The 25,408-nt window shown below is 42.1% G+C and overlaps 5 protein-coding genes across 7 annotated transcripts; 4 read left to right on the top strand and 1 right to left on the bottom strand.

Annotated features, from left to right (window-relative positions):
• The first annotated feature begins 263 nt into the window (after nt 1–263).
• LOC148088968 (dynein regulatory complex subunit 4-like) lies at nt 264–8,365 on the top strand. 3 transcript variants are annotated; one of them, XM_087801841.1, is made up of 11 exons: nt 264–383; nt 464–553; nt 1,167–1,364; nt 5,204–5,410; nt 5,472–5,526; nt 6,185–6,390; nt 6,453–6,620; nt 6,678–6,764; nt 6,821–7,030; nt 8,065–8,130; nt 8,189–8,365. In XM_087801841.1, the coding sequence occupies exons 1-11, from the start codon at nt 381–383 to the stop codon at nt 8,273–8,275; spliced, it is 1,377 nt and encodes a 458-aa protein (XP_087657967.1). In that variant the 5' UTR covers nt 264–380; the 3' UTR covers nt 8,276–8,365. The 3 variants fall into 3 exon arrangements, with proteins under 3 accessions (XP_087657967.1, XP_087657986.1, XP_087657977.1); XM_087801851.1 differs by lacking the exons at nt 264–383; nt 464–553; nt 1,167–1,364 and adding exons at nt 4,068–4,141; nt 4,942–5,139; XM_087801860.1 differs by lacking the exons at nt 5,204–5,410; nt 5,472–5,526; nt 6,185–6,390; ... (3 more) ...; nt 8,065–8,130; nt 8,189–8,365 and adding exons at nt 1,433–1,642; nt 1,701–1,755; nt 1,817–2,022; ... (1 more) ...; nt 2,496–2,582; nt 2,642–3,041.
• Nucleotides 8,366–9,073: 708 nt separating this feature from the next.
• Nucleotides 9,074–10,737, top strand: fbxo48 (F-box protein 48). Its single transcript, XM_087782925.1, has 3 exons — nt 9,074–9,158; nt 9,742–10,011; nt 10,314–10,737. The coding sequence occupies exons 2-3, from the start codon at nt 9,754–9,756 to the stop codon at nt 10,473–10,475; spliced, it is 420 nt and encodes a 139-aa protein (XP_087639051.1). The 5' UTR covers nt 9,074–9,158; nt 9,742–9,753; the 3' UTR covers nt 10,476–10,737.
• A 990-nt stretch (nt 10,738–11,727) lies between these two features.
• cnrip1a (cannabinoid receptor interacting protein 1a) lies at nt 11,728–14,750 on the top strand. The gene is made up of 3 exons (XM_087782936.1): nt 11,728–11,967; nt 13,044–13,188; nt 14,149–14,750. The coding sequence occupies exons 1-3, from the start codon at nt 11,789–11,791 to the stop codon at nt 14,311–14,313; spliced, it is 489 nt and encodes a 162-aa protein (XP_087639062.1). The 5' UTR covers nt 11,728–11,788; the 3' UTR covers nt 14,314–14,750.
• Nucleotides 14,751–15,504: 754 nt separating this feature from the next.
• On the top strand, nt 15,505–21,337 carry ppp3r1b (protein phosphatase 3 (formerly 2B), regulatory s1ubunit B, alpha isoform, b). The gene is made up of 6 exons (XM_087801884.1): nt 15,505–15,656; nt 16,860–16,899; nt 17,982–18,158; nt 18,628–18,687; nt 19,160–19,344; nt 19,417–21,337. Exons 1-6 carry the CDS (start codon nt 15,654–15,656, stop codon nt 19,462–19,464), a joined length of 513 nt encoding a protein of 170 aa, XP_087658010.1. The 5' UTR covers nt 15,505–15,653; the 3' UTR covers nt 19,465–21,337.
• A 60-nt stretch (nt 21,338–21,397) lies between these two features.
• etaa1a (ETAA1 activator of ATR kinase a) lies at nt 21,398–23,980 on the bottom strand. The gene is made up of 6 exons (XM_087801872.1): nt 23,775–23,980; nt 23,438–23,554; nt 23,313–23,380; nt 23,141–23,253; nt 22,086–23,077; nt 21,398–22,020 (listed from the first exon to the last, which is right to left on the bottom strand). Exons 1-6 carry the CDS (start codon nt 23,917–23,919, stop codon nt 21,923–21,925), a joined length of 1,533 nt encoding a protein of 510 aa, XP_087657998.1. The 5' UTR covers nt 23,920–23,980; the 3' UTR covers nt 21,398–21,922.
• Nucleotides 23,981–25,408: the final 1,428 nt, after the last annotated feature.

Consider the following 25,408-nt stretch of genomic DNA (forward strand, 5'->3'; position numbering starts at 1 on the left):
CTTTTCTTGAGGCAGTGGTTCCCATAGACATGACATGTTTGAATAGAAAAGTCCAAATGGATAACAAAGAAAAAAAATGTTTAAAGGAAAAAAAAACTAACTAAACATTGTGAAAATAAGCAGATGCGACAACTAATATATTCGAAGAGAAATGTCTTTAAATTGTCAAGTAAAACAATGAATATCTTATTTTCGTGTAACGAAACCATTGCGTACACGAGTCACGTGACACGGTTGCTATAGCAGCAGCATTTGTCGAAAATGCCGAGTTCGAGCAACACTAGCAAGTTTCAATGCTAGACAAAGAGTGTAAATAATATTGACTAAATATAATGGCGCATGAATTGAAATATTGACCCTGAGGCTGTGAAGACTTCACAATGGTAAGTGTTAACTGTCCAACCCGCTGTTGTTAGCATGTTGTTGTTCAGCTGTTGAGTCTTTGTTGTGTTGCATCTTAAAGCCTCCAAAGACCAGGAAGAAGAAGGTGGTGAAGGTGAAGTCCTCGAGTGCTGTGGACGCGCTTCCGACGGACGAGATGTCCAAGGAACAGGTCAGAGCTGGAGTTAAGCTAACGATGCTAAGTAGCTTCTTGCAGCCTAAACAGAAGCCACTTGAAAACTTTTTCTCAATGCATTATAAGAAGAGACAGAAAAAAAAACAATTTGAAAAGTAAAGCATGAAAGCATTCTGTGAAAAAAACATTTATTTATAGTCTACTCAAAACGTTTTTTATTGTTCGAAAAGTAATATTGTATTTTTTTTCCTATTGATTTACTTGATTCTTAAAATTACAATGTTTTCAAAGCACACTCGTTTAAAAACATATTGATTTATATTTGCAACAATGAAACTGCATGTGAAATTGAATTGAACCACTTTTGTGTAATAATGCATTTTATTTTAGAATCAGAAACTTGTATTGCCAGTGTTGTAAACACAACATAGCACTACAGAATAAAATAATTAAATTACTGTATTGAAAACCGACTTATTTTGTTTTTAATAAACCATTTTGTTCTTGTGTTTTGATTTTATCCAAATAATAATAATATGTCAGGTTAGGAATCTGACTTAACTTATTATTACTTACTTAAACAATAAAAGAAAAGCAACCATTTAATTGTACATAATTGGGAAAGAGCAACAACGTTTCTCTCACGCAGATGGAGCAGCACATTGTGCGTCTGAGAGAGGAGCTCGAGCGAGAGCGCGAGGAGAGGAACTACTTCCAGCTCGAGCGTAACAAGATCCAGGATTTCTGGGAAATCTGCAAACGAGACCTGGAGGAGAACAAAGCTGAGCTACGTAGCCATCAGCGGGAGAAGGAAGAAGAAGAGGAACGTCATCGTGTTGAGATCTCTGTAAGCTAAGAGTTCTAGTTGTTCTTTTAAATGTCACATCTGATCACAACCTGGTTGTGTTGGTTTAGGTCTACAAGCAGAAGCTCAAGCAGGTTTTGTCAGAGCAACAACACGCCGCCGTCTCTGAGATGAAGCTCGACCACATGGTCTCATCGTCTCTGATCCTGGACCAGCACACTGAGGCGGAGCAGAACCTCCACAGGAGGACACACGCCCTGCAGTCTGAAGTCCGGCAGAAGCAGCTGCACAACCAGAACCATCTGAACCAACTGGAGCAGGTGAGTTTGCCTCCACGCACAGGATCATCTAAATGTGACATGATATGATGGTGGACAGAAACACCAGATAGAGCTGATGGACCTGATGAACCAATACGATCGGAAGCTCAGAGGTAAACGAGTGGACTGGCCATGACTCGGTCAGAACCTTCAGATTCCAATGTCTTCAAGCAGAGATAGAGGAAAAGTACCACAAGAAGGCGATGCTGATGTCAGAGGAAGAGAACAAGCAGAGGAAGGCGGCGGTGAGCGAGTACGAGGAGGAGATGAAGAAGCGTCTGGAGACCCTGACAGAGGAGCACAGCCGAGCCTTTCGTAGCGCTGAGGAGTTTTACTCCTCCATCCAGAAGAAGCTGCTGACGGATCAGCAGGAGCTGAAGGTGAGTGAAGAATGAAGATTGTTTTGGAAAGATGCCAGAGAGTCACACGTTGTTTTAGGGCGAGCTGGCCAAGGTTAAGAAGCATCGCCTGCGCCTGGGCGGAGAACTTTCAGCCATCCAGGAGGAGAACAAACATCTGCACGAGTCTCTGCGGGAGGTCCAGCAGAAGCTGCCAGAACTCACTCAGCAGCTGAAGGAGCACGAGCAGGCGAAGACCCAGAGGAAGGTCAGTGACATCATCTGTGTTGGTCCTTTCACATGAAAGTACACTTTCATTTGTGATACAAAAAGTCTGTTATAGCTGTGTTGTTGGCTGGGCGGCAAAGTATTACGGTAGTGGCTTAGATGACCGTTACTGAGAAGACTGCAGAGAAGGAAGGTACCTCACGTGCAATGTTGACTTTAGTTCAAATAAATAATGTTGTTAAAAAGAATCGAAGTGTCTGCAGGTTAATAACGCGTGTCCTTGACAGCTGAGTGACGCGCGAGTCCAAGTTCTGGAGGAGCAGCTGAGAGACGTCACAGTGGAGCACCAGTTGCTGCTGCAGGCCTTTCACAAGGTGACTTGTAGTCTCGCCGGGTTCGGACCTCCTGGTGCTGACTCAGATGTGTCCTGCAGGTGGAGCTGGAGCGCGACGAGTTGCTGAAGAGGCAGCAGGCCATGATCCTGGACGTCCAGCGGAGAAGTGGCGTCAAAGACCTGCTCCTGGAGAGGAAACTGGCCGCCTTGACCGACGCTCTGGAGAAGAACCAGGATCTGCTCGGTGGCACCGTCTTCATTGACCCTAAGGTCCGGACCGACATGGACCACTGATGCACCAGTGATGCTCAGGCATCATGATTCAACCCTTTGAGCAGGACATTCATTGAACAAACTAAACAACAACTCATCGCACAGCTACAAGAACTTTTGGAACAAGTCAAGTTCTAAATGGACCTGAAACTGAAATCTTACCCTCAGGAGAAGTGGAACTTTCCAGACATTTTTATAAACTAATAAACCAGAAGATAACACCTTTTATCTAGTGTATGTTGATAAACACATTTCTGTTTATATTTATAAACAGAAGCCAACAATTATGACCACATGATCTATACAATTCGTATTTTGCCCTAATTTGTGTCTTCTCGTTTAGACTATTGTAACAGTTTGTTTTCGTGTCTAAACAAGAAGGAGCTGTCTCGCCTGCAGTTGATACAGAACTCTGCAGCGAGAATTCTGACCCGCTCTAGTAGAAGAACTTACATTTCTCCAATCCTTAAAACTCTTCACTGGCTGCCAGTTTCTTTCAGGATCAACTTTAAAATTCTGGTTCTTATTTAAGATCTATTCATGGTCAGGCTCCTCCTTACATTACTGATCTAATCCAGCCTTACACCCCAGCTCGGGCTCTGAGGTCTGTGGATCAGAATCTACTGATGGTTCCTGATGGTTCCACGCTACGGGACCAGAGGAGAGAAATCCTTCCAGGCTGTTGGTCCTAAGCTTTGGAACGATCTTCCTCTCTCTCTGTGTTTGATGGATCTACTGACTCCTTCAAGAAACATCTGAAGACATTTTTATTTGTTCAGGCTTTTCCTTGATTTTCTGAGACTCCTTTGTTTGTGTCGGTGTTATCTTGACCTTTTAAAGTATATATTTTATTGGGTATGTTTTGATTGTTTAAGTGCTTTGTGACCCTGGTCTGGAAAAGCGCTTTACAAATATAAATGACTTACTTCAGAGAAAGTACTGAATTTCTTCAAGTCAAAACACCTTTAAGACAGTTATAGTCATGAGAACAGAAATGAGATAAATTATCTTTTTGGGCTCCGCGGTAACAAAAGCCTCACTGAACAGTACTGGTGCCCTGAAACCACTGCTGTAAACCTACAGCTGGTTACTCATAGTTCCAGAATACACACAGCCTCTTCTGACTAACATCTGGAATGTTCTTTATTCCGGTGAGTGTTGTTTCTCTTGATCTGTCTTTGTGACATTCATCTTTAATTGAAAGGTAAAGGTGACCCCCCCCTCCCCCCCAGCACAGAGTATAATAGCTGCAGCAACCTCTACTGGTGAAAAAGTAACGACCCACCACTGATCCTCGACCAGCAACAGTACACTCGTCTCAACATGGTGAGAATCTATGGTTGCTGCTCGATGGTTAATCGTTGTAAGTCGTTGTGAATAAGTCATTCTTTCACACAATCGCACACCGGTGAAAGTAGGCTTTGAATCGATTCGTTCTGAAGCTGGGATTGAACCGGCAACTTCTTAGCCACAAGTCTATGAACAGAATCTTTTATTGCCAGAGTTGTGAACGCGACACAGGATTTTCTTCTGGTGTCAGTCCAGAATAAAAGATGAGATCAAGCATGAAATAAACAATAGAAATTGAGCAGATACTGAACCACCATTCACCATTTCCAATGTTGCAGCATTTTAAGCATTCTTTTTAAATTAATTTAATTAAATCCAACTTCTATTGAAAGGTTTCATTCTTTTTAATGGTTTTAAAATTGTAATATGTTCAAAATGAGTGCCACCAGACTATACACTCGCTTTAGAATCCACCGAGATGGATCTTTATTTTTCTATTGGTTTCTTTGTGTTGTCATGTATGTGTTGCATGATTGGCTGAAAGGTTTATACGTGGGTATTGATTTTTATATTGAATTTTGAAGGCTACAATTTAAGATATATTGAATTTACAAGAAAAAAATAAATAAATAATGAGAATTAGAATACACATCAACTTGATGATTTATTAATTTTGAAGGTACGCAAATATTAAACGATTTTTTTTTTTTAATAAACCTTTCAATTTGGCTCTGATATTCTCTTCTGTCTGAGCTGTGATATGAGTTTTAGACCGTCTGTGCAATGCTTGTGACGCTATCAAGTCACTTATGAACCGGCTGTGGTTCCTCCTCCAGTTGGAGGAGCAGATCACCCAGTTGACGGAGGAGATGGAGCGGGAACGCAAGGAGAAAACAGACTTCCAGCTGGAGCGCAAAAAGATCCAGGAGTTCTGGGAGAACTGCAAGAGGGACCTGGAGAAGACCAAGGAGGCGCTTAGGGGCAGACGGAGGGAAAGGGATGAGCAGGAGGAACGACACCACCTGGAGATCACGGTGAGCTGCACAACCATAGAACACCTCGCAACACACTCTCCAACGTGCTGGTGTGCGTCTGCAGGTCTACAAGCAGAAGCTGAAGCAGGTCCAGTCGGAGCAACAAGCAGCCATCTCAGAGAAGAAGATCGATGCCGCTGTCACCTCCACACTGGTCCAGAACCAGTTCACAGAGTCCGAGCAGGAGCTCTGCAGGAAGACTCAGCTAATGCAGACTGAGGTTCGGCAGAAGAAGATGAACAACCAGAACTGCATCAACGAGTTGCGACAGGTTTGACCAGCGACCCTCTAGTGTGTTTGTGCAGGATCTGACCTGTCGCCCCTCTTTACAGAAGCACCAGGTCGAGCTGATGGACCTGATGTACTACTACGACAGAAGACTCCGAGGTGAGGAGGACGCATCCTTGATATGTGAACAGCCTTGGTCAGTTCCACGACCTAGTTTCTAATTTCACCAAATAGTATTATCAATCATGAGAGCTGCTAGCAGGAGCTGCTTCTCTTAAAAAAAAAGTGTGTATCCTTGATAATGGAACAGTGCTTGAAGAAAGGCAACAGAGTCTCAAGCGAACTGGAATAAAAATGTACATATTGAAGACATATGAGGACTGAGTGGTCGACTATTAAATATGGAACAATAAAATGTCCTTTCAGTGCCAAGTTGAAACAAGTAAGTGTCCTTGGTGAGAAAGAATCTTTCGTTCTGAACAGTACTTAAAACTGTATAGTCGTGTCACTGCTAATATGTGTCCTCGGTCACTAACAAGCATACTTAACCGTGATGTATGGTCATTGATAAGGTCGTGTAGTTCAGGATGAAGGACTAAGAAGTGTCCTTGATCACAGAGTTAGTTGGTGAGAAGTCTCATTAGATATGTCATTGAGAATCAAGTGTGCATCCTTAGTTCAGTGAGAAAAGAGTGTTAGTTTTGATGTGACCTTCAGGAGTTTGAAGGTTATGTCACAACTTGAAAGGATCCATCAGGATCCTTCCTTCAAAAGTATCCTTTCTTTAACAATGGTCTCTTTGGTGGATTTCAAACAGACATGGAGGTGAAGTACCACGAGAAGGTGATGTCGCTGACGGAGGCGGAGAACCAGTGCAGGAAGAAGAGGGTGAGCGAGTACGAGGAGGAGATGAAGAAGCACCTGGAGTCTCTGACGGAGGAGCATCGCAGAGCGTTCCGCAGCGTGGAGGAGTACTACTCCATCGTCCAGAAGAAGCTGCTGGTGGACCAGCAGATGCAGCGGGTGAGAGTGCTCATGTGACTCTACGAGCTGCGGTGCCACCAAGTGTTGTGTTGCTGGTGCAGGACAACCTGGCCGAGGTGAAGAAGCAGCGTCTGCGTCTTGGCCGAGACCTTGCAGCCATCCAGCAGGAGAACAAGAGCCTGCGAGAGTCTCTGCAGGAGGCCGAGCGCAAGTTTCCAGTGCTGACGGAGCAGCTGGAGGAGCATGAACGTGCCATCGCTCAGAGGAAGGTGCGTGTTGACCATATTGTCCTCACTCTGTGGCTCATCTCTGATCTTGGTCTGCAGGTAAGCGACACTCGGATCCAGATTCTAGAGGAGCAGCTGATCGATGTGATGGTGGAGCGTGAGAAGCTGCTGGAGGCCTTCCACAAGGTGAGTTTGTTTGGATCCGACCCCGAACCCGGCGCTGACACAAATGTGTCCTGTAGGTGGAGCAGGAGCGGGACGAGCTGCTGAGGAGGCAGCGGGCTGTGATCCTGGACGTCCAGCAGAGAGGGGACAGGAAGGATCTGCTGCTGGAGAGGAAGTTGGCGGCACTTAGCAGGACTCTGGAGCAGAACAGTAGTTTGCTGTGTACGGTTCTGTCCACAGAAAACCTGGACCCGACTGCCACGGACCAGGCCAGTGCTCAGCTGAAGGTTAGCAGACTCTACCATCGACGAGATTTATTTGAAACAGGGAAAATGATTTAAAAATGATGTTGAATGTAAACACATTTACAAGGGGCCTCATCTGGCCCCCGGGCCGCACAGATCTATTCTATAATAGTTCTATGGAATTAGATTTACTTTATTTAATCCCTCTGGAGATAAATCTTTTCAGGCTGTTGCTCCTAAGCTTTGGAATGATCTTCCTCTCTCTTTGCGCTTGATGGAGTCTACTGACTCCTTTAAGAAACATCTTAAAACGTTTCTATTTGTTCAGGCTTTTCCTTGAATTTCTCGAACTCCTGTGTTGTTCTCAGTATTATCTTGATCTTTAAAGTATGTACTTTTTTTGAGTATTGTTTTGATTGTTTAAGTGCTTTGTGACCCTGGTCTCGAAAAGCGCTATATAAATAAATATTACTTACTTACTTACTTTGGGACATTGGGTTTCCAGTTCACAGAAGAGCATAGATCAAAGAAGAAAAACACACATGGGATACAAACATAGAATAAAATTATCCCCTAACTCTGCTCCTGCCCCCAAACTCAGTTAGTGCCATCCGAATATTGAATGCTTAAATAAAAAATAAAATATTACTTTGAATTTCTTCATTGAAATATTGTTCATTTTTTAAACATCGCATTTTTTAATGGTTAAATTAGATACATTTTCTATATTGAAAGGTTAGATGTGTGGGTTTTTATGACTTAATTTAAAATTTTAATATTTTGAATTTGCATTCTTTTTTTTCATGTTATTTTATTTTTAGATCAATAAATAAATAATATATTTCTTTATTCCTATTCTTTTAAATTCCATATAAAATGGTATAATAATATAATACTAACATTATAATATAATAATATATTGGATTATGCTTAATGTGTAGAAAAAAGTAATTCAACTCAAAAATTAGTCAATGTTTAATAAAAGATATAGAATTTCAATGTATTCAATTAATGATTCATCGTCTTGGCGTCTTATTCTTTACAAAGTCTTGTGAATGTTTGTTCTTGTCCTGCAGGAAATACTGGAGTGTAAAAAGGCAGCGATGACATATTTACAGGACCAACTGCTGAGGGATTCTCGGGTCAGTCAATCTTGTCGTTGACGCCAGAGGAAGGTTCTGATGGTCTGAGTGTTTGCAGGAGTACGACCTGCTGCTCCAGAGCGTCCAGGAGACCAACTCGGCCGACTTTCCCTTCAAGACAGCAAACCTGCTTCTCAGTGGATAGACGTGCCTGAGAGATGACTTCACCGATCCAAGATTGTTATTGTCGTCAACGTTACTAAATAAAATATAATAAAAAAGTATAATTACTGGAGAAAACACCAAAGCTGCATCAGTATTGTTACTTCCTTTACCATGAATATCGCTTTTTCCAAACACTTTATTATACCCTAATCGTGACACCCCTGGCAATCCATGGTGTCTTCAGCAAATAAAAATGTTTAAATGTAGGTTTTTTATTTCTTAATTCAGGTGCTTTCAATTTCTCGTTTCTTCTTCCCATCCGAGTCCAGTCTTACCCTTTTTAAATCTTTCACTTGGACTTCCTCTCATACTTTGATATTATACTATCTTTGTATTGCTTTAGCTCTAACCATTTATTTACTTAGTTTTACTTTCTCTTTTAAATTCTACTATTTTTCGACATTTTACTCTTGTTTTCCGACTTTTTTTTCTCCTTTTTAATACAATATTTTCTCTACCCTTCTCATTTCATACGTTGTAGCGTTTAATCTTTAGCAATGTTTCTTCTTAGAACCAGAACACCTTTTTTTGTTCGGGCAACATAAAATTAAATATAAATAATGAAATTAAAAAACGAAGAAAACAAAAATAATTGTGTCACTTTAAATCCTTTTCTCTCCTGTAACTTTATTTTTCTTGTGAATATATCTCATGTTCTTCAATTTATTAGTTTACATTATGTTTGTGACACGTGAAGATTATTCGCGTCTTCTCACTGGAAGCCAAAATTCCCTGTGTACCGTGAACGCCGCACCCAGAACAACACGGATGACGTCACTAGGGCGAAGAGACATTTAAAAACCCTGTCAGTCGAAGCTCCATCGCAAAGAGGCTCTTTTACGGCACTGAACCGCAGATATCAGGTAACAACGATGCATGCGCCTCGACAACCCTCCTCTCATCCATTACCGTAATAAAAATAAATGCGAACAATTAAATCAAAGCTAATTTGTGCCTCCGTTAGCATGCTAAGCTAACTGCTGGTGGGGCGGAGACTCGTGTCGTGGACACGTGACCCCAGGGTGTCAACATGAAGACGGTTGTTTTTGTTTGAAATAAATAAAATTGTTTGAGTCATTCACACATGAAAACATATACATTTATGAAAATACGCTTCTGTTTACTGGGATATATATATATATATATATATATATATATATATATATATATACATACATATATACATATATATATCCCAGTAAACAGAAGCGTATTTTCATAAATGTATATGTTTTCATGTGTGAATGACTCAAACAATGTTATTTATTTCAAACAAAATATATATATATATATATATATATATATATATTTCAACACAAAATCAATGTTAAGTCTCTATTCTCTGTATTATTTTACGGTGTTAATCGGAACAAACCTTACTTTGACGATCAAACAAATGTTGTTGTGTTTGAATTTATAATGTTCCAGCATCATTTTGTGTGACAGTGGAACCCAACCATGATGCACCCCCCCACCCCCTCCACGCCCTTCAGTGTCCACGAAGGTAACTTTGTGGAGAGTTTCCCCGCGGAGATGAGCGTGAGGATCTTCGACCAACTGGATGCGGAGAGTCTATGCCGGGCCGCCCGGACCTGCCGGCTGTGGCACCACGTCATCGAGGGAACGGAGCTACTGTGGCAGCGCCACTGTTTGCTGGTCCGAGCTGTCTGTCAAAGGGAAGTGGACCGGGACCGTAACCAGGGACTCTCTTGGAAGGTAAAGAAGAGTCGAACACAACAATTACAGCCAAGATACAACTGCTACACATGTACAAACAAATACCATCCTTTCACACACACACTCTTACTATTCTATTAATACTTCTATAAATATAATTGGTACATATAGACTTGCATTTAGTAGCTTAGTTAGCATAGCTAATAATGTATTACACAAACTACCTGTACAAATATTTGCTACACCAAGCCATATATATGAGTGTGTGACACATACATACATGGGTACAAATGCTTCTACCTGTGGGGTGTCTTGTGGTTGACATGTGTTTGTGTGGTCAGGTGACTCTGGAGAGGAACTACACTCGCAGCTGTGTGAAGACAGACTGGATGCAGGGACGCTACAGCCACATCACATCTGCTGAACAGCTGCTGGGAAGGAAGATGGTCCCGCTGGATGCAGAGAGCTGGGGAGAGATCCTGCAGGCCGAGCTCGACAGATGACCTCTGACCCTGCGAGGTCACACCTAAGCCACCTTACATATTTATACTCTGAACCCACAGACTATTGCACAGACATATTTTTTACTTTTTACTGTTCTTCATAAGATTGAACAAAGAAACTGATGCTACAGTTAATAAAAGTCAGTCTTTTTTTAATCACTGCTTTTGTTTTGTTTTTTGTAGGTGTGCGTTTTACAGTTGTGTGTATGTACCGGCCCATTGTTTTGTTTTTCCTAATACTGAATCATGACCTAGGAGCGTGCTTGTTTTAGCGTTCTGTGTTTTTTTATATTGTTGTGTGTATAGTTGTATATATCTTTCCTTTTTGTTATGTGTGTCTTATATATCCAGGTATAATAAGAAAACTCAAAAGAGACGGGGAGATGTTATTAAGTTCCGTTGAATTGTGGGCCAATTGCAGAATACTATTATTGAAATAACTCTTATTTAAGTATCAAATATGGTACATTTAATTAAAATGTATTCAATGTTAAGAGGTGTTTATCTGCCTCTATTTACAGGCCTTTACAAGTATGGAATTCTTGGAATTGTATTATTTTGATAGTATGGTTAGGGATCCACCAAAAAACCTTTGCTTGCAGGTAGGTGTGTCCGGAATGTTTTCGGTAGTAACAGAGAGCCAGGATGCCACACAAGAAACAAGCGAGGAGCCCACACAGTTTAAAGCAAGGAGTAGGAACTACATTGTACCCTTTTATTAACTTTTCGTTGTTGACTCAAATCTCAATTCTCAATGGTTCAGGCTCTAATGTCTGCAACATCTCAATTCAATTTTATTAAAATCTCAAGACTTCCTTTTAGAGAGGCAGAAACCTCAAACAGAACCAGACTCTCAGCTTTCCAAGGCGGATGCAAAAAAAACTTGTGAGCTCAGATTCAATATGGTACATATTTCTTATACTCTTCTGGGCTGATCTCTCATCAAACCTAACATGTTTGTGTATAGTATGTGTTGTGAGAATGTTGTAGGCAGAACAGAATGTGTGACAGGTACTTGCCAAAGTGGAGCCATATCAGTTCCTCGACTTGACCATGAACAAGAGTAAACAAATGTGACTGTTGTAGTCTCACAGCCACACAAACTGCAAAATTGGAATCGAATCTTCAAAATACAAAACACTCACACTATACAGTATATATTAATAATAGAAGGCGATGAAACAAACCGGAAACGACATTATTAAGCAGATTGGTTTTTCGCTTTTACTTTGAAAATTCAGGCGGAAGTTGAAGTCCTGTCTCCGGACGCTGGTCCTTCTCAGCATCCCCGTCTGTCTCCTCGACCCGAAATCATGGACGGCGTACCAGCCATCGTCAACATCTCCATCTCGCTTCGCATCCAGCCCAACGAGGGTCCTGTCTTCTTCAAGGTGGACGGGTCGCGGTTCGGCCAGACCAGGACCATCAAGATGCTCACGGGTTCCAAGTACAAGATCGAAGTGGTGATGAAGCCCGGGACAGTTGAGGCGACGTGAGTCGATGCTCTCCTCGGACACACAGATGTTAGTTTCCAGTGATGAAGATGATGAAGATCAGAGCACGAAATTCTGCGGTGGGGGAGGGGCTGTTGCTAGAGAGAGCGTCCGTGCGCGTGCTGCTGTGTGCGCGATCCCGCGGCATCAGATGTCACCTGAATTAGTAACAAGTTTCTTTCCTTTTACGCTCAAACTGAATAGTTCCCTCTGCTGTGATGCAGGCTTCAACATTTGCAACATCTCAATTTAGATTTGGTGACAGAAAAACGTCCATTTTAAGAGCAAACGTCTCGCAAACAGGAATTACAGTAAAATACATGTAAATAGCTCAGTCAGCTTTCGCATCCTTTAGCTTATTCCAGGGCATCATAGTCTTCCTGTTCGTGTATCTGGGTTCCGGGCTGAGTTTTCTCTCACCCACAACACCCTGTAGAGTTGAGATGAAGCTAAAGATGATGAATGAGTGATCCAACTCTGTAGGCGGTAGAAGCTGTATTGTCAGCTATTATTGTAACAATCAGGACACTTTTATATAGTGATTTATCATCTATGTGGTTCCTTAGGGCGCCACATGGGATCAAATGCACATGATTTGATTGTCAGCCAAGATATAATTATATTCCTGTCTAGTCTTCCACTTGTGTTATATTGTTAGTAACATCATGATGTTGACGATTGCAACATTTGGTTGTCGTGGTAGGATCAAAATGAGTGGAACCACAAACGTAAACCATCATGACTGAGCATGTTATTGAGTGAGAACAAAGTTTTGTATGCTTAAAAGTGTATTGGAATTTTCATTTTTATATAGGAAAATATTTCCCCTTTTTTTTTGTTACTGAGTTTTTACAGTAATTCTCTGAATATTTTCACAATTTAGTAGAAGTTTACCAAACTCTGTTAGAGAAAAAGTGAGTGAAAAAGTGAGTCGCACACCTACTGGTTTAATGAGGGCCGCGTTGTTTAGACGTTGTGCAATAGACTGTGTGTGTGTTGGTGATTCTCAATTTCTCACATAGAACATTCTGAACCTCAAAAGCAGATCCATGTCATCAGTGTGTGTCGTTTACAGCAACATGAACATCGGTGGCATCATCTTCCCTCTGGAGGAGCAGTCCCGGGACGAGGACTCAGTGGTCTACTCCGCCATCTACGACACTGAGGGGGTCCCCCACACTAAGAGCGGGGACCGGCAGCCGATCCAAGTCAGCATAGAGGTACCAGTGATGTCACACCCAAGTGCAGTTGGTGCTGCGTTCGGGTGCAACTGTCGCTCTTGTTCATCAATTGCAGCTCACTCTGAGGAGTAAAAAAAATCATCACAAGTAAACAGAAACCACCAGAGTTGTTTAGACTCAAACAAGAAGATACAATGCTTTTGACACCTCCTGACAGAGCTATGCCTCTAACCCGGTCTTCTCAAAGTGATAGTTCACCCAAAATTCAAACTTCACACATTTTCTACTCACCCTCATGTCCTATTTTCAGAGTAATCTGGTCCTTTTTAGAGTTATGGACAAAAGTGTATGTTCATTTTAATGTACGACTGGAGCTCAGTTGTCTTCATCCAAAAACACTTAGCTCCAAATACCTCCATACTGCTCATCATAGAGGTTCCTATTGTATTGAAGCCTCAATGAGAATACTTGTTTCTGAAAAATGAAACAAGTCTATATTTTAAGCTTCTTTGTGGCAGATGTTTAAAGTGATAAAAACCGTAAGAACTCCAGAGATCGCGCAATATTACCCAGAGTACTTACGGTTTATATCGCTTGTTAATATTTAAAAGTCTTCAACAAACAAGCGTAAAATATAGAGTTGTTCAATTTTTTCCCGAACCATTTTTCTCATGAGGGTTCAATGCAAGAGGGATGCTGCAGGCGGGCAATATGGAGTTATTTTGATGTTTGCAGTTTTTTTTTGGACGAAGATGAAGACGAAGACAACTGAGCTCCAGTCGCTACATAATAATGAACAAACATTTTTGGCTATAAATCTTAAAAGGAACAAATTACTCTGACAATAATCCCAACCCTTTGACATGAAGGTGAGTAAAAAATGAATGAAGCTTGATTTTTGGGTGAACTATCTCTTTAAATCATTTTGTGGTCAGGTGACCATGACACACCATGTTTTCTTTTGTGGTGACTTTGTTGAAATGTGAACACTTGTTTCAGTTCCAGAAGGCGGGAACATTCGAGACGGTCTGGCAGGTCAAATACTACAACTACTACAAGCGGGAACACTGTTCGTTCGGCAACAAGTTCGGAAGCATCGACTATGAGTGCAAACCAAACGAGACCAGGACCCTCATGTGGATCAACAAGGAGGCCTTCAATTGATGCTCAGATACAGGACAGTGGCCTCTCAGTCCGGGACCTGGCACGTGGATTGATGTGTTTATTAACTTATTTTGTTCCACACAAACATCTTAATCTCAAGAGACATGCTGTCTTTAAATATGTGTGTGCGAAAGAGCATCGTTGAGTGTTTAAAATGCCTCTTATTTATTGATTATTGTTTTGTAATAAAATCCAGTCCAACAGCGTGAAACAAGTAGGGCAATAAATATTCTGAGAAAAAAATGTATATAAGGACAGTCGTCCTTCTACAGATGACCCCGGAGTGTTGTACGGCATTGATCCACTGCTAGTTAGTGTCATGTGCGCCCCCATCCCTGTGTTTGTTGTCAAGATTGACATTTTAGCACCTCGTCATTGGTGGCGTATGTGCAGACCCGGAAGCAGGCGCTGGTCCAGATGTCAAACACAATTTAAACAGGTGGTTTAATCACAGACCACAAAGACGATTTCCACATATAATTACAATTGTTTTACACAATTTATTTTTGCTGTATAATTGTTTCAAACATTGACCTGCATTAGTGAACATGTGTTAGAAATTGGAATTAAATTGTGAGCCAAACGGTGCAACATCTCAGTTGAAGGTATGAGTGATGGTTGATGCTAAACTAGCTTGAAGGTGCATTTTTTCTACATATTATAGCAACAGTTAGCATTAGCACGAGCGCTGAAGATCACCTCCTTTGCTCTCACAGTCATACACCAAATCTACTTAAAGTGTTCGACAAGCATGTAAACACTGATTTATACCTTTATAAATCATTTATATCTAATTTGTTGATCTTATCCTGATTTAATATCCATTTTAGTTGATAGAGGACAATTTAAAAAAAAATACAATACTGTAAAATTAATTTTTAATATTAAATAAATCTCTTGAACAAATGATGATGATATAAGGATTTAAATTTAAATTTAAAAAATATTTACATTTATTTTAGGAACACGTCCGTTGACAAGTAAAACTCCAGGTTAGCCCCGCCCACTGCCAATGTGAGCTAGCTGGACCCCGCCCACCACCTGCTTCGATTACTATAAAAAACAGAATGATTTAAAAATATATATAAATCGTCTATTCAAATATAAAACGTCCGATAAGGCATTTGAAAGTACGATTAGTTTCTGCTGCTGTTGACGGCGCCGCAGTGACTCCTCCTCTCTGCGGGGCTCCGCTGCAGTGCATGCCGCCTCCGCTGTCGCTCGCTGGCTCGGTGCTCTCTCTCCGCGCAAGTGCTGATCCCCCCGATCCTGAGCGAGTCCTACCAGCGGGCGATCTTACAACACCGTCCCTCTGAACCTCGACATCCCCCGGCGGCAAGATGGTAAGCAGGCGCCTCGGCGACATCGGAAAAGATAAAAGTCTTAAAGCCGTAAACGGCATCCCTCCCGCGACAACAGCGTTAGCATCCCTGCTAGCTCGTTAGCTTCACCACTACCGTCACCAGAAGCGTCTCCTTAAGCGTAAAAATATGCAGCAACGCGTTACGTTTTCAACATCTCCGAAAACTACCCCGTTTATTGGCTTCTAATACATATTTATATTTTCGTATTGTCGTGCATTTTCCGTCGGTTGTGAGTCAAACCCGCATTCATCCGTTAGCTCCTTAATTAGCTTCACCTTTAGCTGCACTTTGACTTCAAGCCTCGCGGATGCTTCCTTGTTCCGTTTGATCGATGTCAGATTGATCGATCGATTCTCACCAGTTTCACCTCCACTCACCTCTTCGCTTCCACAGCGTTCCTATTTTTGTCGTTTGCGTTTGACTTGTTTTCCTCCTACGTTTTACTTTTTATCTTTTTCTTACGGAACAAATATGTACTTAATTATAATTGTATTTTTTTGTGACGTGTATGTATCGATCCATGCCTGCTTCAGTGATGGACGCAGCATCAGTGTTGGTCTCGAGTGTCATCTGGACTGTCATCCAGGAGAGACTCGATGTAGAGCAGAAAGATAGTTCAGGTGTATGACTCTAGTAAGGCTGGGGGAAGGGAAGCTTGGGAAGAGGTCTCTTTAGACCCCGCCTGTCGAAAGTTTACCGTTTCATAAATGTGTCTCTCAGAGATCATTTGAAAACGAGTCAGAAAATGGTTGCATGCTTTGATGACCCATGAAAATGTACATTCATTCCTGGATTTTTTTGACAATACAGCAAGTTACCTGATATTTATAAAATAAAAACTCAAGTGCTGGGTGTGCAAATCGGATCGGGATTCTGGATCTTGCCTTTTAGATATAATATAACTCAGATAAGCATATCAGAGTGATGGACCAAATCTTCCCGCATGGCCTCAAACCCACATGCTCGCAGTTCTTAGTGACACTGCGAGCAGAATTCCTTCAGGTCCAAAGCCGGTGCCAACTGCCCCCCCAGCAGTGGCCCAGAAACCCATTAAGTGATTGGTTTGACATGAGTCTTAATAAGTTATGAAAATTGAGTTCCTATTTCACGTGTTTGGTCACGTGTCCGCTGGTAAACTGTTGCAGGTGAAGAAAATCTTAATCAAACTTGTGTTTTTTTTAGGGAAACGAAGCAAGCTACGCTCTGGACATGTGCTCGCACTGTAAGTATCGCTCACATCCACTGCTAATGGTCGCGGCTAACGCAGAAGCTACGTGCTCTGCTAGCAGGAGAGCTGTTGTCGACTTCAGGAAACTCTGCTGCCATCAGATAAAAGTGTTCGTGTTACTGCAGCACAAGCGTGTTCCCATGTTTGTAAAACAACTTAAAGTTCAACTAATGTGTTGATTTAAGTGTGTCTTAAATAGATCTTGGACTCTATTGTATCATCAGTGTGTGTCTTTGTACAAAACTCTTCATTTAAATATTTACATTAGAAAATGCATTATATTAGAAAACTTTATTTGAAGATTAAATCTTGTTTACTATAACCACACCCACTCTAGGGTGATTGGTCAAACCTCAAGTCTTTCACTGCATGTTATCATTCCCGGAAGTTTCCACCTCCAAGTGACTCGTTGTATAAACAAAGCGGGCGTGATTACAGCTGGCTGGAGGAAGAGTGCAGCCATTATTACGTCATAATGGACTCCGCTCTCGTAACCTCTTGTTCGCCCAGATTTCAGGCGAGGAAAAACTTTATAAAATCAGTTGAAAACATGGTCATGATGAGAGAAAGACTTTGACATTTGAAACATGTGAGTCAAGAGAGTTTTGTTTTCACAATAGTTGCCCTTTAAGCTCTTGGATAACGTTGGTAATGCAGGCAGGTGTTTGCACACTTTGCATGTCCTGTCAAGCGTTTAGTGATCGCACAACATCGATCAACCTTTTCGCCTGCGTGGCTGTACTCCGGGTACTCTTTTTGAAGCTAAAATAAGATCAAATCAAATTAGACGATGAATCAGTGACTAACTGGGGCGTAAAACCTGTGACCGGCGAGGCTCCGCCCCCTTGCGTCCAAAGCGTTCACTCTAATGAGTGATTAGTGCTGGAGCGGGCGTCACATGACCAGCCACAGAGCTCCGAGCAGCACTGTGTCATGGCGACCAAACCCGGTGAGTCCTGAGGAACCTCTAAATAGCTGCTGGTTTGAATCTCCGAACTACCTCTGGAGGATTGTTTTACTCGACGACAGACCGAGTTTACACTTCTGTTCACTGACTTGTGTGTGTTTTGTTCCAGTTGATGCTGATGAGATTAAGCGACTGGGAAAGAGGTTTAAGAAACTCGACCTGGATAACTCGGGCTCCCTCAGCGTGGATGAGTTTATGTCCCTACCCGAGCTCCAGCAGAACCCGCTGGTCCAGCGAGTTATTGACATATTTGACACTGATGGAAACGGAGAAGTAGACTTTAAAGGTAAAAACTACTTGTGTGTTGTCAGTGGAAATGATGAAAGTGTTGTAGGCCTCAGTGCAACCTCACCTGCCATCAATGGTCTGAGTTCAACATGATCATTTAAACAAGACTGAAACCAGTGATATAAACAAGGTCAAGTAGTTCCAACAATTGAATAGACTTGAACATAGTCATTATTTGATCTTGTTCTTTGATTTACTTTAATAGACGTTTGTAGTATTTTCTGTACAACAATGTACCAACTTATCATATACTTTAATCCACCTTTTATACATTAAGGATTGTGACATCATTTACAAATCCCAATTTAATAGATCATAGTGAAATGTTTAGAATTAAAGAGAAATCACAGGTAGATTCACTTTTAAACTGGTGCAAACTGAATCTGAACTTTTCTATCTTTTTTTTTTTCAGTCTTGTTCTCGGTACATCTTACTAATTGTGATGTTGGTTGTGTCTGTTTCTACAGAGTTCATCGAGGGCGTCTCTCAGTTCAGTGTCAAGGGAGACAAGGAGCAGAAGCTTCGCTGTGAGTTGATCTTTCATTTCGTTGTATGAAGGACGCTCAGTTTTGTGACGCTGACATTAGAACATGATGCAACGAACGTCATGGTAACAACACTGTGTTGAGAGGTCAAAATGATGACTCCGAGAACATTGTCAACGTCGGCAACATTTTGGTTGTTGTGATACAATTATGGTCATTTTAAGGATCACAACTAACTTCTGTGAGGAAAATTCAAGTGTTTTTTTATTGGTGTTTTATAATTTATGGAGCAAATTAACTTTCTTAGCCCCTGGGACGAGAGCAATAGGACAAATCATTAAGCATGCTAGAAGAATCGTGTCCTGAGGAGAGTCACCATTGCAAACACAAGGCTAATGAATACAATTGGCCAAACTGGTGATAATGGCGTAACCATGGTGACACTGTAAAGCTGCTACTAACAGCGTGGTGTCATCAATGCATCAGGAAGTTGATAAAAGTCTGTCGCCTTCAGTCGCATTCAGGATCTACGACATGGACAAGGACGGCTACATCTCCAACGGCGAGCTGTTCCAGGTTCTGAAGATGATGGTGGGCAACAACCTGAAGGACACTCAGCTGCAGCAGATCGTGGACAAGACCATCATCAACGCGGACAAGGACGGAGATGGACGGATATCCTTCGAAGAGTTCTGTGCTGTGAGTGTTCTTCTCTGGGCTCGCTTTCAACATGACGAATACCTGCCGTGACGCCTCTGTCTCCCCCTGCAGGTGGTCGGTGGTTTAGATATTCACAAAAAGATGGTGGTGGACGTGTGAGTTTCCCGACTGAAGATGTCTCTGTCGAAGACTCGGCCCACATCACACCCCCTTCCTCCCCCCTGAAGCCAAACGTCTACCGAGTCACTCGACAGAACTCGCACTTTAAAAGCCGCCGTTTGGTTTTTTTATTGCAGCGCGAGCGATTTTGTTGTGTGTAAATGTGTGTGTGCGCGCGTGTGTACGTTTCGAAATGTGACTTTGAAAATATTTATTTTATTGTTAATGAGAGTTTTAAGGATCTTTAGCTAAGTTTAAGGCGACGCAGCGTCTTGAAGTGCCAACAGGATTATTTTGTTGAGTCCAACCGCAGCAGTTTCTCTCTCTTTGCTACATTTCTGCGCCAACTTCCATTTATTGTTGGCGACATCATTTAGACTTGATTTACGATCTGACAAATCTAATCATGTAGCTAACACTTCCTGTGGACGCAGTGGTTTGTTAAATAAATCTCAAGTTATTCAGAAAGTTAAGCTTTTGATCTTCGTTGATAGATTTAAGAGTAGATTTTTTTTTTCCTTAAATGATTTTATAGACACACTTTTTTTGAAATCCACGCCATCGCTTTGTGTTTTTGAGGCATCCAATCTCAAGTTTTCCAAGGAGCTGAATGAAGTGTTCTTGTGACTCGCATGCAGTTGCGAAAGGTTATGTTAGAAGCCGATATGGAGGAAAAAATAGCTGTCGTGTCTGAATCCAAGCATCACGCGTAACGTGCTGTCAACAGTTCCAAGAAACATCCACAAAGTTGAATTGGTTAAAACAAACAACAAAAATGTGAAGCTATCAACCAAATGTCACGCAAGCATTTTGCCAAATCAAATGTTGACGACAGCTATTTTTTTGTCCATTTAGCAACTTATACGGATGGTTAAAAACATCATTTAGAGCAAAGACAATTGATAATAAAAAAAAACAGCTACAGCAGCTGCTGCTTCAAGTGTTAATCGCCACATTGTTGAAATTGACAGCTTCGTTTTATCTCGGCGCACGACAATTCTAACTTGCGAATCTCCGGCAAACGAAAGCTTCTGGCAGTGGCTCGGCCCGTCGGCGCATGGCTAACCAAGCGCAACCTTTAACCCCTGCACTCGTGAGCTCGACTTGGACGAATTCGACCGGACGATTGTCGCTGGCGTGTCGTGTTTGCATGCGTTTGTACAGCTCGCCTCTAACGTGCTCGTGATTCAGGTTTCAGTCTCAACGGTTTACAAAGGGGGCGGGGCCAGAGTCTTAACGTCTGTATGCACAATGTGCACGTGAACCTTTACACACACACACACATACACACACATCAACAGTTAAACGCGCGTTTCAAATCAACCTGTAAATTAAAAATGGTCAGAATGCTGAAACTATGGAATCATAAAGTGTTGAGTCATCATAAATGTTGAATCGTAACCTTCATATTACCAAGCTTGTGGTGGAACTTCCTTATTATGCACGTTTTTTGAATATTCATTTTGAGCGTCGACGCGTTTGCATGAACTTTGCACGTCTGTTGAGACGTCTGGCCCTGGGACACGCCCACTTTTTTCTAATGAGTGAAAACTAAAGTTTGTGTGCATGCCGCTCGACTTTCTCTCCACAATTACACTCGATGTGAAAAATCTGTTAAACAAACGGTGACGCAAGTTTTTCTACGAACTCTTTTCTGCATGTTTACGACTTTTATCAGGAAAAGCTACTCCAAGTCGACGTAAAGGTTTCATGTGTAATTTGAACGTGTGTTTAATTGAGTTTAGTCTTGTGTCGGATGCAACTGTACAAGGATCCAACGGAAAGTTTTGGCTTTTGTACAAGTTTATTTGGCGGGCCGATGCCGTTTCTGACGTCACAGAAAAATAAAGTGAAAAGTTGTTTAAGAGCCGAACGTTGTTGGTGAATCCTCATTCCAGAGTTAAAGACTTGTTTTATTTGAACTTTTTATCAGATATTTATACCATAATTGATAGTATGTATTAATATTGATGTATTCAAAAGCTAAAGTCAGGATAATTCAATGTCATGCTCCTTTGAAAAGTTACAAATGACATACAAAAAGGACTGCAAAAAAATGACTATATACAGTATAAAGTTAAGGTGAATGATTTCTTTAAGAATTAAGTCTTTAATAAAATAGAAAAAATGAACACAAATTTTAAGTATAGTTTAATTTAACGTGTTAACACACTACTATTAAAGCAGTTTCATTAAAAAAAAACAACTTGATTTCAGAAAAAATAGGAACAAATATGAAAAAAAGATGCAGTAATACCGTTCAGTGTTTGTACTGGAAGTGATTAGTACAAAAGTTTCCACTCGATCGATCTAAAAAAAAGATCAAAAATGTTTGTTTCATCTACCGACATTGACAGGATTCTAAATTGTTAATTTAAAATCAAAGGATCAACGGAGAACAAGTCTGCTCGGTGTAGTTGAATCAAGTCATTGAGGTAAACCTGTGACCTCAGGTCAGTCATGTGGGCGGAGCCAGCTGTAGGCAGAGCTCCCTCTGGCGACGTCTCTCCATCGCTTGCCGCTTTTTCAGCTCGATCTCAGCCTCCGAACACGTCACTGAAACAAGATTCATGGTGTGAGCGAAGACAGTAGGGCGGGGTGAAAGGTCACAGTATCATTACCTGCTGGTACAAGCGGAAGCTTGTTGGGCTTCTTAAAGGTGAACTGCTGCTGCGATGGCGTAGCTCTCCTTCTTGAGGCGTCACTTCCTGTTTGTACAGAGCTGCCTTTTTCAAGCGTGGTTGGCTGAACGGCCGGGCTCAGATGGTTGCCGGTTCTGGATGTAGGTTGCAGGATCGATCTCTGGGTTGTTGGGCGGATCTGTGCGGTGGACACGTTCTGGATCTGGTTCTCCAGGTCATTGCAGACTTCACACAGGAGGTCATCGTCAGCCGGGTCGTCCCAGACCGGCTCGCAGGAAAAGATGGCATCCAAGTCATTGTTCAGGAAGTCATCCGAGATCACATCTGCAGATGTCACCTGACACATCGACCCCTCTGCAACTCCAGGAACTCTGATCTGGTCCAGTGTCTCAGTTTTTGATCTCAAATCAGAACCTAAGCTTGGTCCAAATGAGAATCTAGGCTGCGATCCGAGTTTGAACGTGGACCGCCGAGGTTTGCTCACTGGACTCACTTGACTCCCTCGCTGGTTTGAAGGTTTCTGAGTTGAGCATAGCTTTGGGGCGGTAAACTTAAATGGATCCTGAGTCATCTCCAGAACCAGCGAGTCTTCCAGAAAGTCGTCATTTTCCCAGTCATCTGGGAAGCCGCCCTGTGCTGCATCGTCTATCACCGAGATCTGCGATTCTTTGGTAGCCGAGTCCTTTCCTGACAAGTCTTCTGTCTTGACCCGACCGTCACCCGGCACCGGGTCCGTCCTCAGGTCTGTCAACAAATCTGAAACTTGGCTCAAATTTACGCTTATTTGCTGAGTTGGTTCATCGAACAAGAAGTCCAGGTCATCCATTTCTTTTGGGCTGTTCAACATCTGGGTAGCGGGTTGAACTCCGTGGTCAAACAGCAGGTCCTGGCTGTGGTCCAGGTCATCCTGACGATACATGTTCATGTCAAACTGTTGGGCCAGCTTCAGGAGGTCATCCACGCCGCTGGGCCTGAGAAAGAAACCACCACGAGTTGGAACCACAGAGGCACAGAACCACGTATGGGCGTCTCACCGAGGGGACTTCTTCTTGGGTTTTGGGGCCTGCGGGTCTGGCGTGCACGGAATCGCGACATTGTCTCCAATCCACTGCTCCAGCACCGGCTCTGACACCTTCGGTCTCCCATGCTGGAGGGCGACAGCTGTCAATCAACTTCCGTGTTATAAAAACAGGACGAGTCACATACCCGCGGAGCGATCCGGCTGACGATCTCCGATATATCCACGGAGCTTGAGATTTTGCTTCCTCGTTTACCTACAGGGATGCAACGTCATGTCCTGTCGGTTACCCTGGCAACAATGATCAACTCACCGGGTCTGAACGGTGACGTGTCCCATATGATGTCCTGCTGCTGGTCTGAGTCGTTTAGGGGAGACTCAAAGGTAAGAGCAGGTACGACCCTGGCTGGCCGGGTCGGAGTCTTGAAGTCTGTAAGACAAAGAGGATTCTTGATCCGAGACTTTTGACAATAACAAGAACGAAGAGGAAAGCATTGGTGGAGGAGAGGAGGAGGGTGTGAAGGAAAAGAGAAGATATGGGAAGTAGGAAAACAAAAAATGGATGAACCTTGACTTATACGTTTGGAATCGGAACAGTGAAAACGAGAGAGAGCTCGGAGGTGTACAGAACTGCAGGAGAACCCACTGACCAAAGTTCTGAGGCGAGTCCAGCTCCGCAGCAGGTGCCTGGTTCTGTTGAGTTTGTCTGAAGCTTCTGCTCAGTCGTTTACTTTTCGACTTCGAAGGCTCGTGGGAGTCAGTCCTGGCCCGTTGTGGTCTCCGGAATCCGTCCATGTCCACGAAAAATCACTTTAAAGTTGCCGCCAAAGTGGGTTGACTTGTTTACGCCGTTAAGTCTCAGAGACTCGTAGCTCCCGCCATGTTTGGATCGAGACACTTCCGGTTGCGAAATGGTGACGAGGTTCAGAGCTGCGCGCCGTTTGCGCATACAATCAGAGCTACATATTTAAAGAAACAAATGTATCCCAAACAATGTATATGTATCTATCATTTTCATTTGTGTTATTCTATTTTAATAACGGATTCATTCTCTGTTTATAATTGTATGATCGCGATGTATGTCAACTGCGCTTTCGACATTGTTTAATACAAATATCAATGTAACTAAAATGCATGCGTGCAATTCTTTTTAATGATGTATTTATTAACAGACACATGTAATCGTAGTGTCCTGATCAGTTTTTTCCCATTTATTTTTAAATTAAAAAAACACCTAAGGGCTGCGTTTAGTAAGTTTACCAGCAGATGGCGGTGTTGTCAATAGTTTCTCTTCCGTTAATAACAGCGCGATGTTCATAGATCATGTATTAAATTAAAACATAAATTCTGTTGGATTAGTCATACATCGCTTTGTTTCTTTATATGTTTGCATTCAAGAAAGAAATATTAAGTAGAGAAGGATAAGGTAAGTCAGCAACGTTAGAAAAATAAAAGTAATACTTAAAATAGGAAAAAAGAAAGAGTGGAAAGACAAAAAGATAATTTAAAGAGAAGAAATAATTGAAATAAGGGAAGACTTTAAGATGAAAGGGGATGAATAGGGTAAATGCGGAATGGTCGAGAGTAGTAACAAAAAAAGAATGATAGGATGAAGAGAAGGCTACATGACTTCAGACATCAGAGGAGGTCATGGTGAGAAGACTTGTTTGTCGCCTTCACTGTCAATGGGAATTCGCAGCAACATCATCATCAAGTCTCTCACATCTGTGCAATGTTTGTGCCGACGCGGCGACGACTCGTGAGTCCCTTTTGACGATTTTTCAGATGAAGGCTGTTTTGAGGACCCCCAGAAGAAGGCGATCTGACGAGGCGAGGGTAAATAATCCCTGGACGCAGCGCGACGTTCGAGCTGGAGACCCCTGGAGGAGCCACGGAGCATCACTGCTGCTGAGAGGAAAACATCTGAACTCCTTTTCAATGTTTGAAGCACTGATTTTTGAAAAATAAATCCACTTATTACAACAAGAAATATCTTGTTATTAAAAAATAAAAATAGTCTTCTGAAGACTCTTACTTTTTGATCACATAATGATGACATTAATACTCTAACCATCGCTATGGTTACTGCTTATATGAGTAATGTTGTCCCTATGTAACAAACTCTTAAGTAGTTATAGAGTATGATATAAAACAATTGTTGCTATGGTAACTGATTTTGTTGGGGACCATGGTTGCTGATGCTTGTAGACGCGTGTCTTTCACTTTGTAACTTAACTTACGCAGAACATCGGAACTTTTATTTTCGTCAACCCTCGAATAGAGA

The sequence above is a fragment of the Callionymus lyra genome, chromosome 1 (genome assembly GCF_982586985.1).
Source record: "Callionymus lyra chromosome 1, fCalLyr1.hap1.1, whole genome shotgun sequence".
Lineage (NCBI taxonomy): Eukaryota > Metazoa > Chordata > Actinopteri > Syngnathiformes > Callionymidae > Callionymus > Callionymus lyra.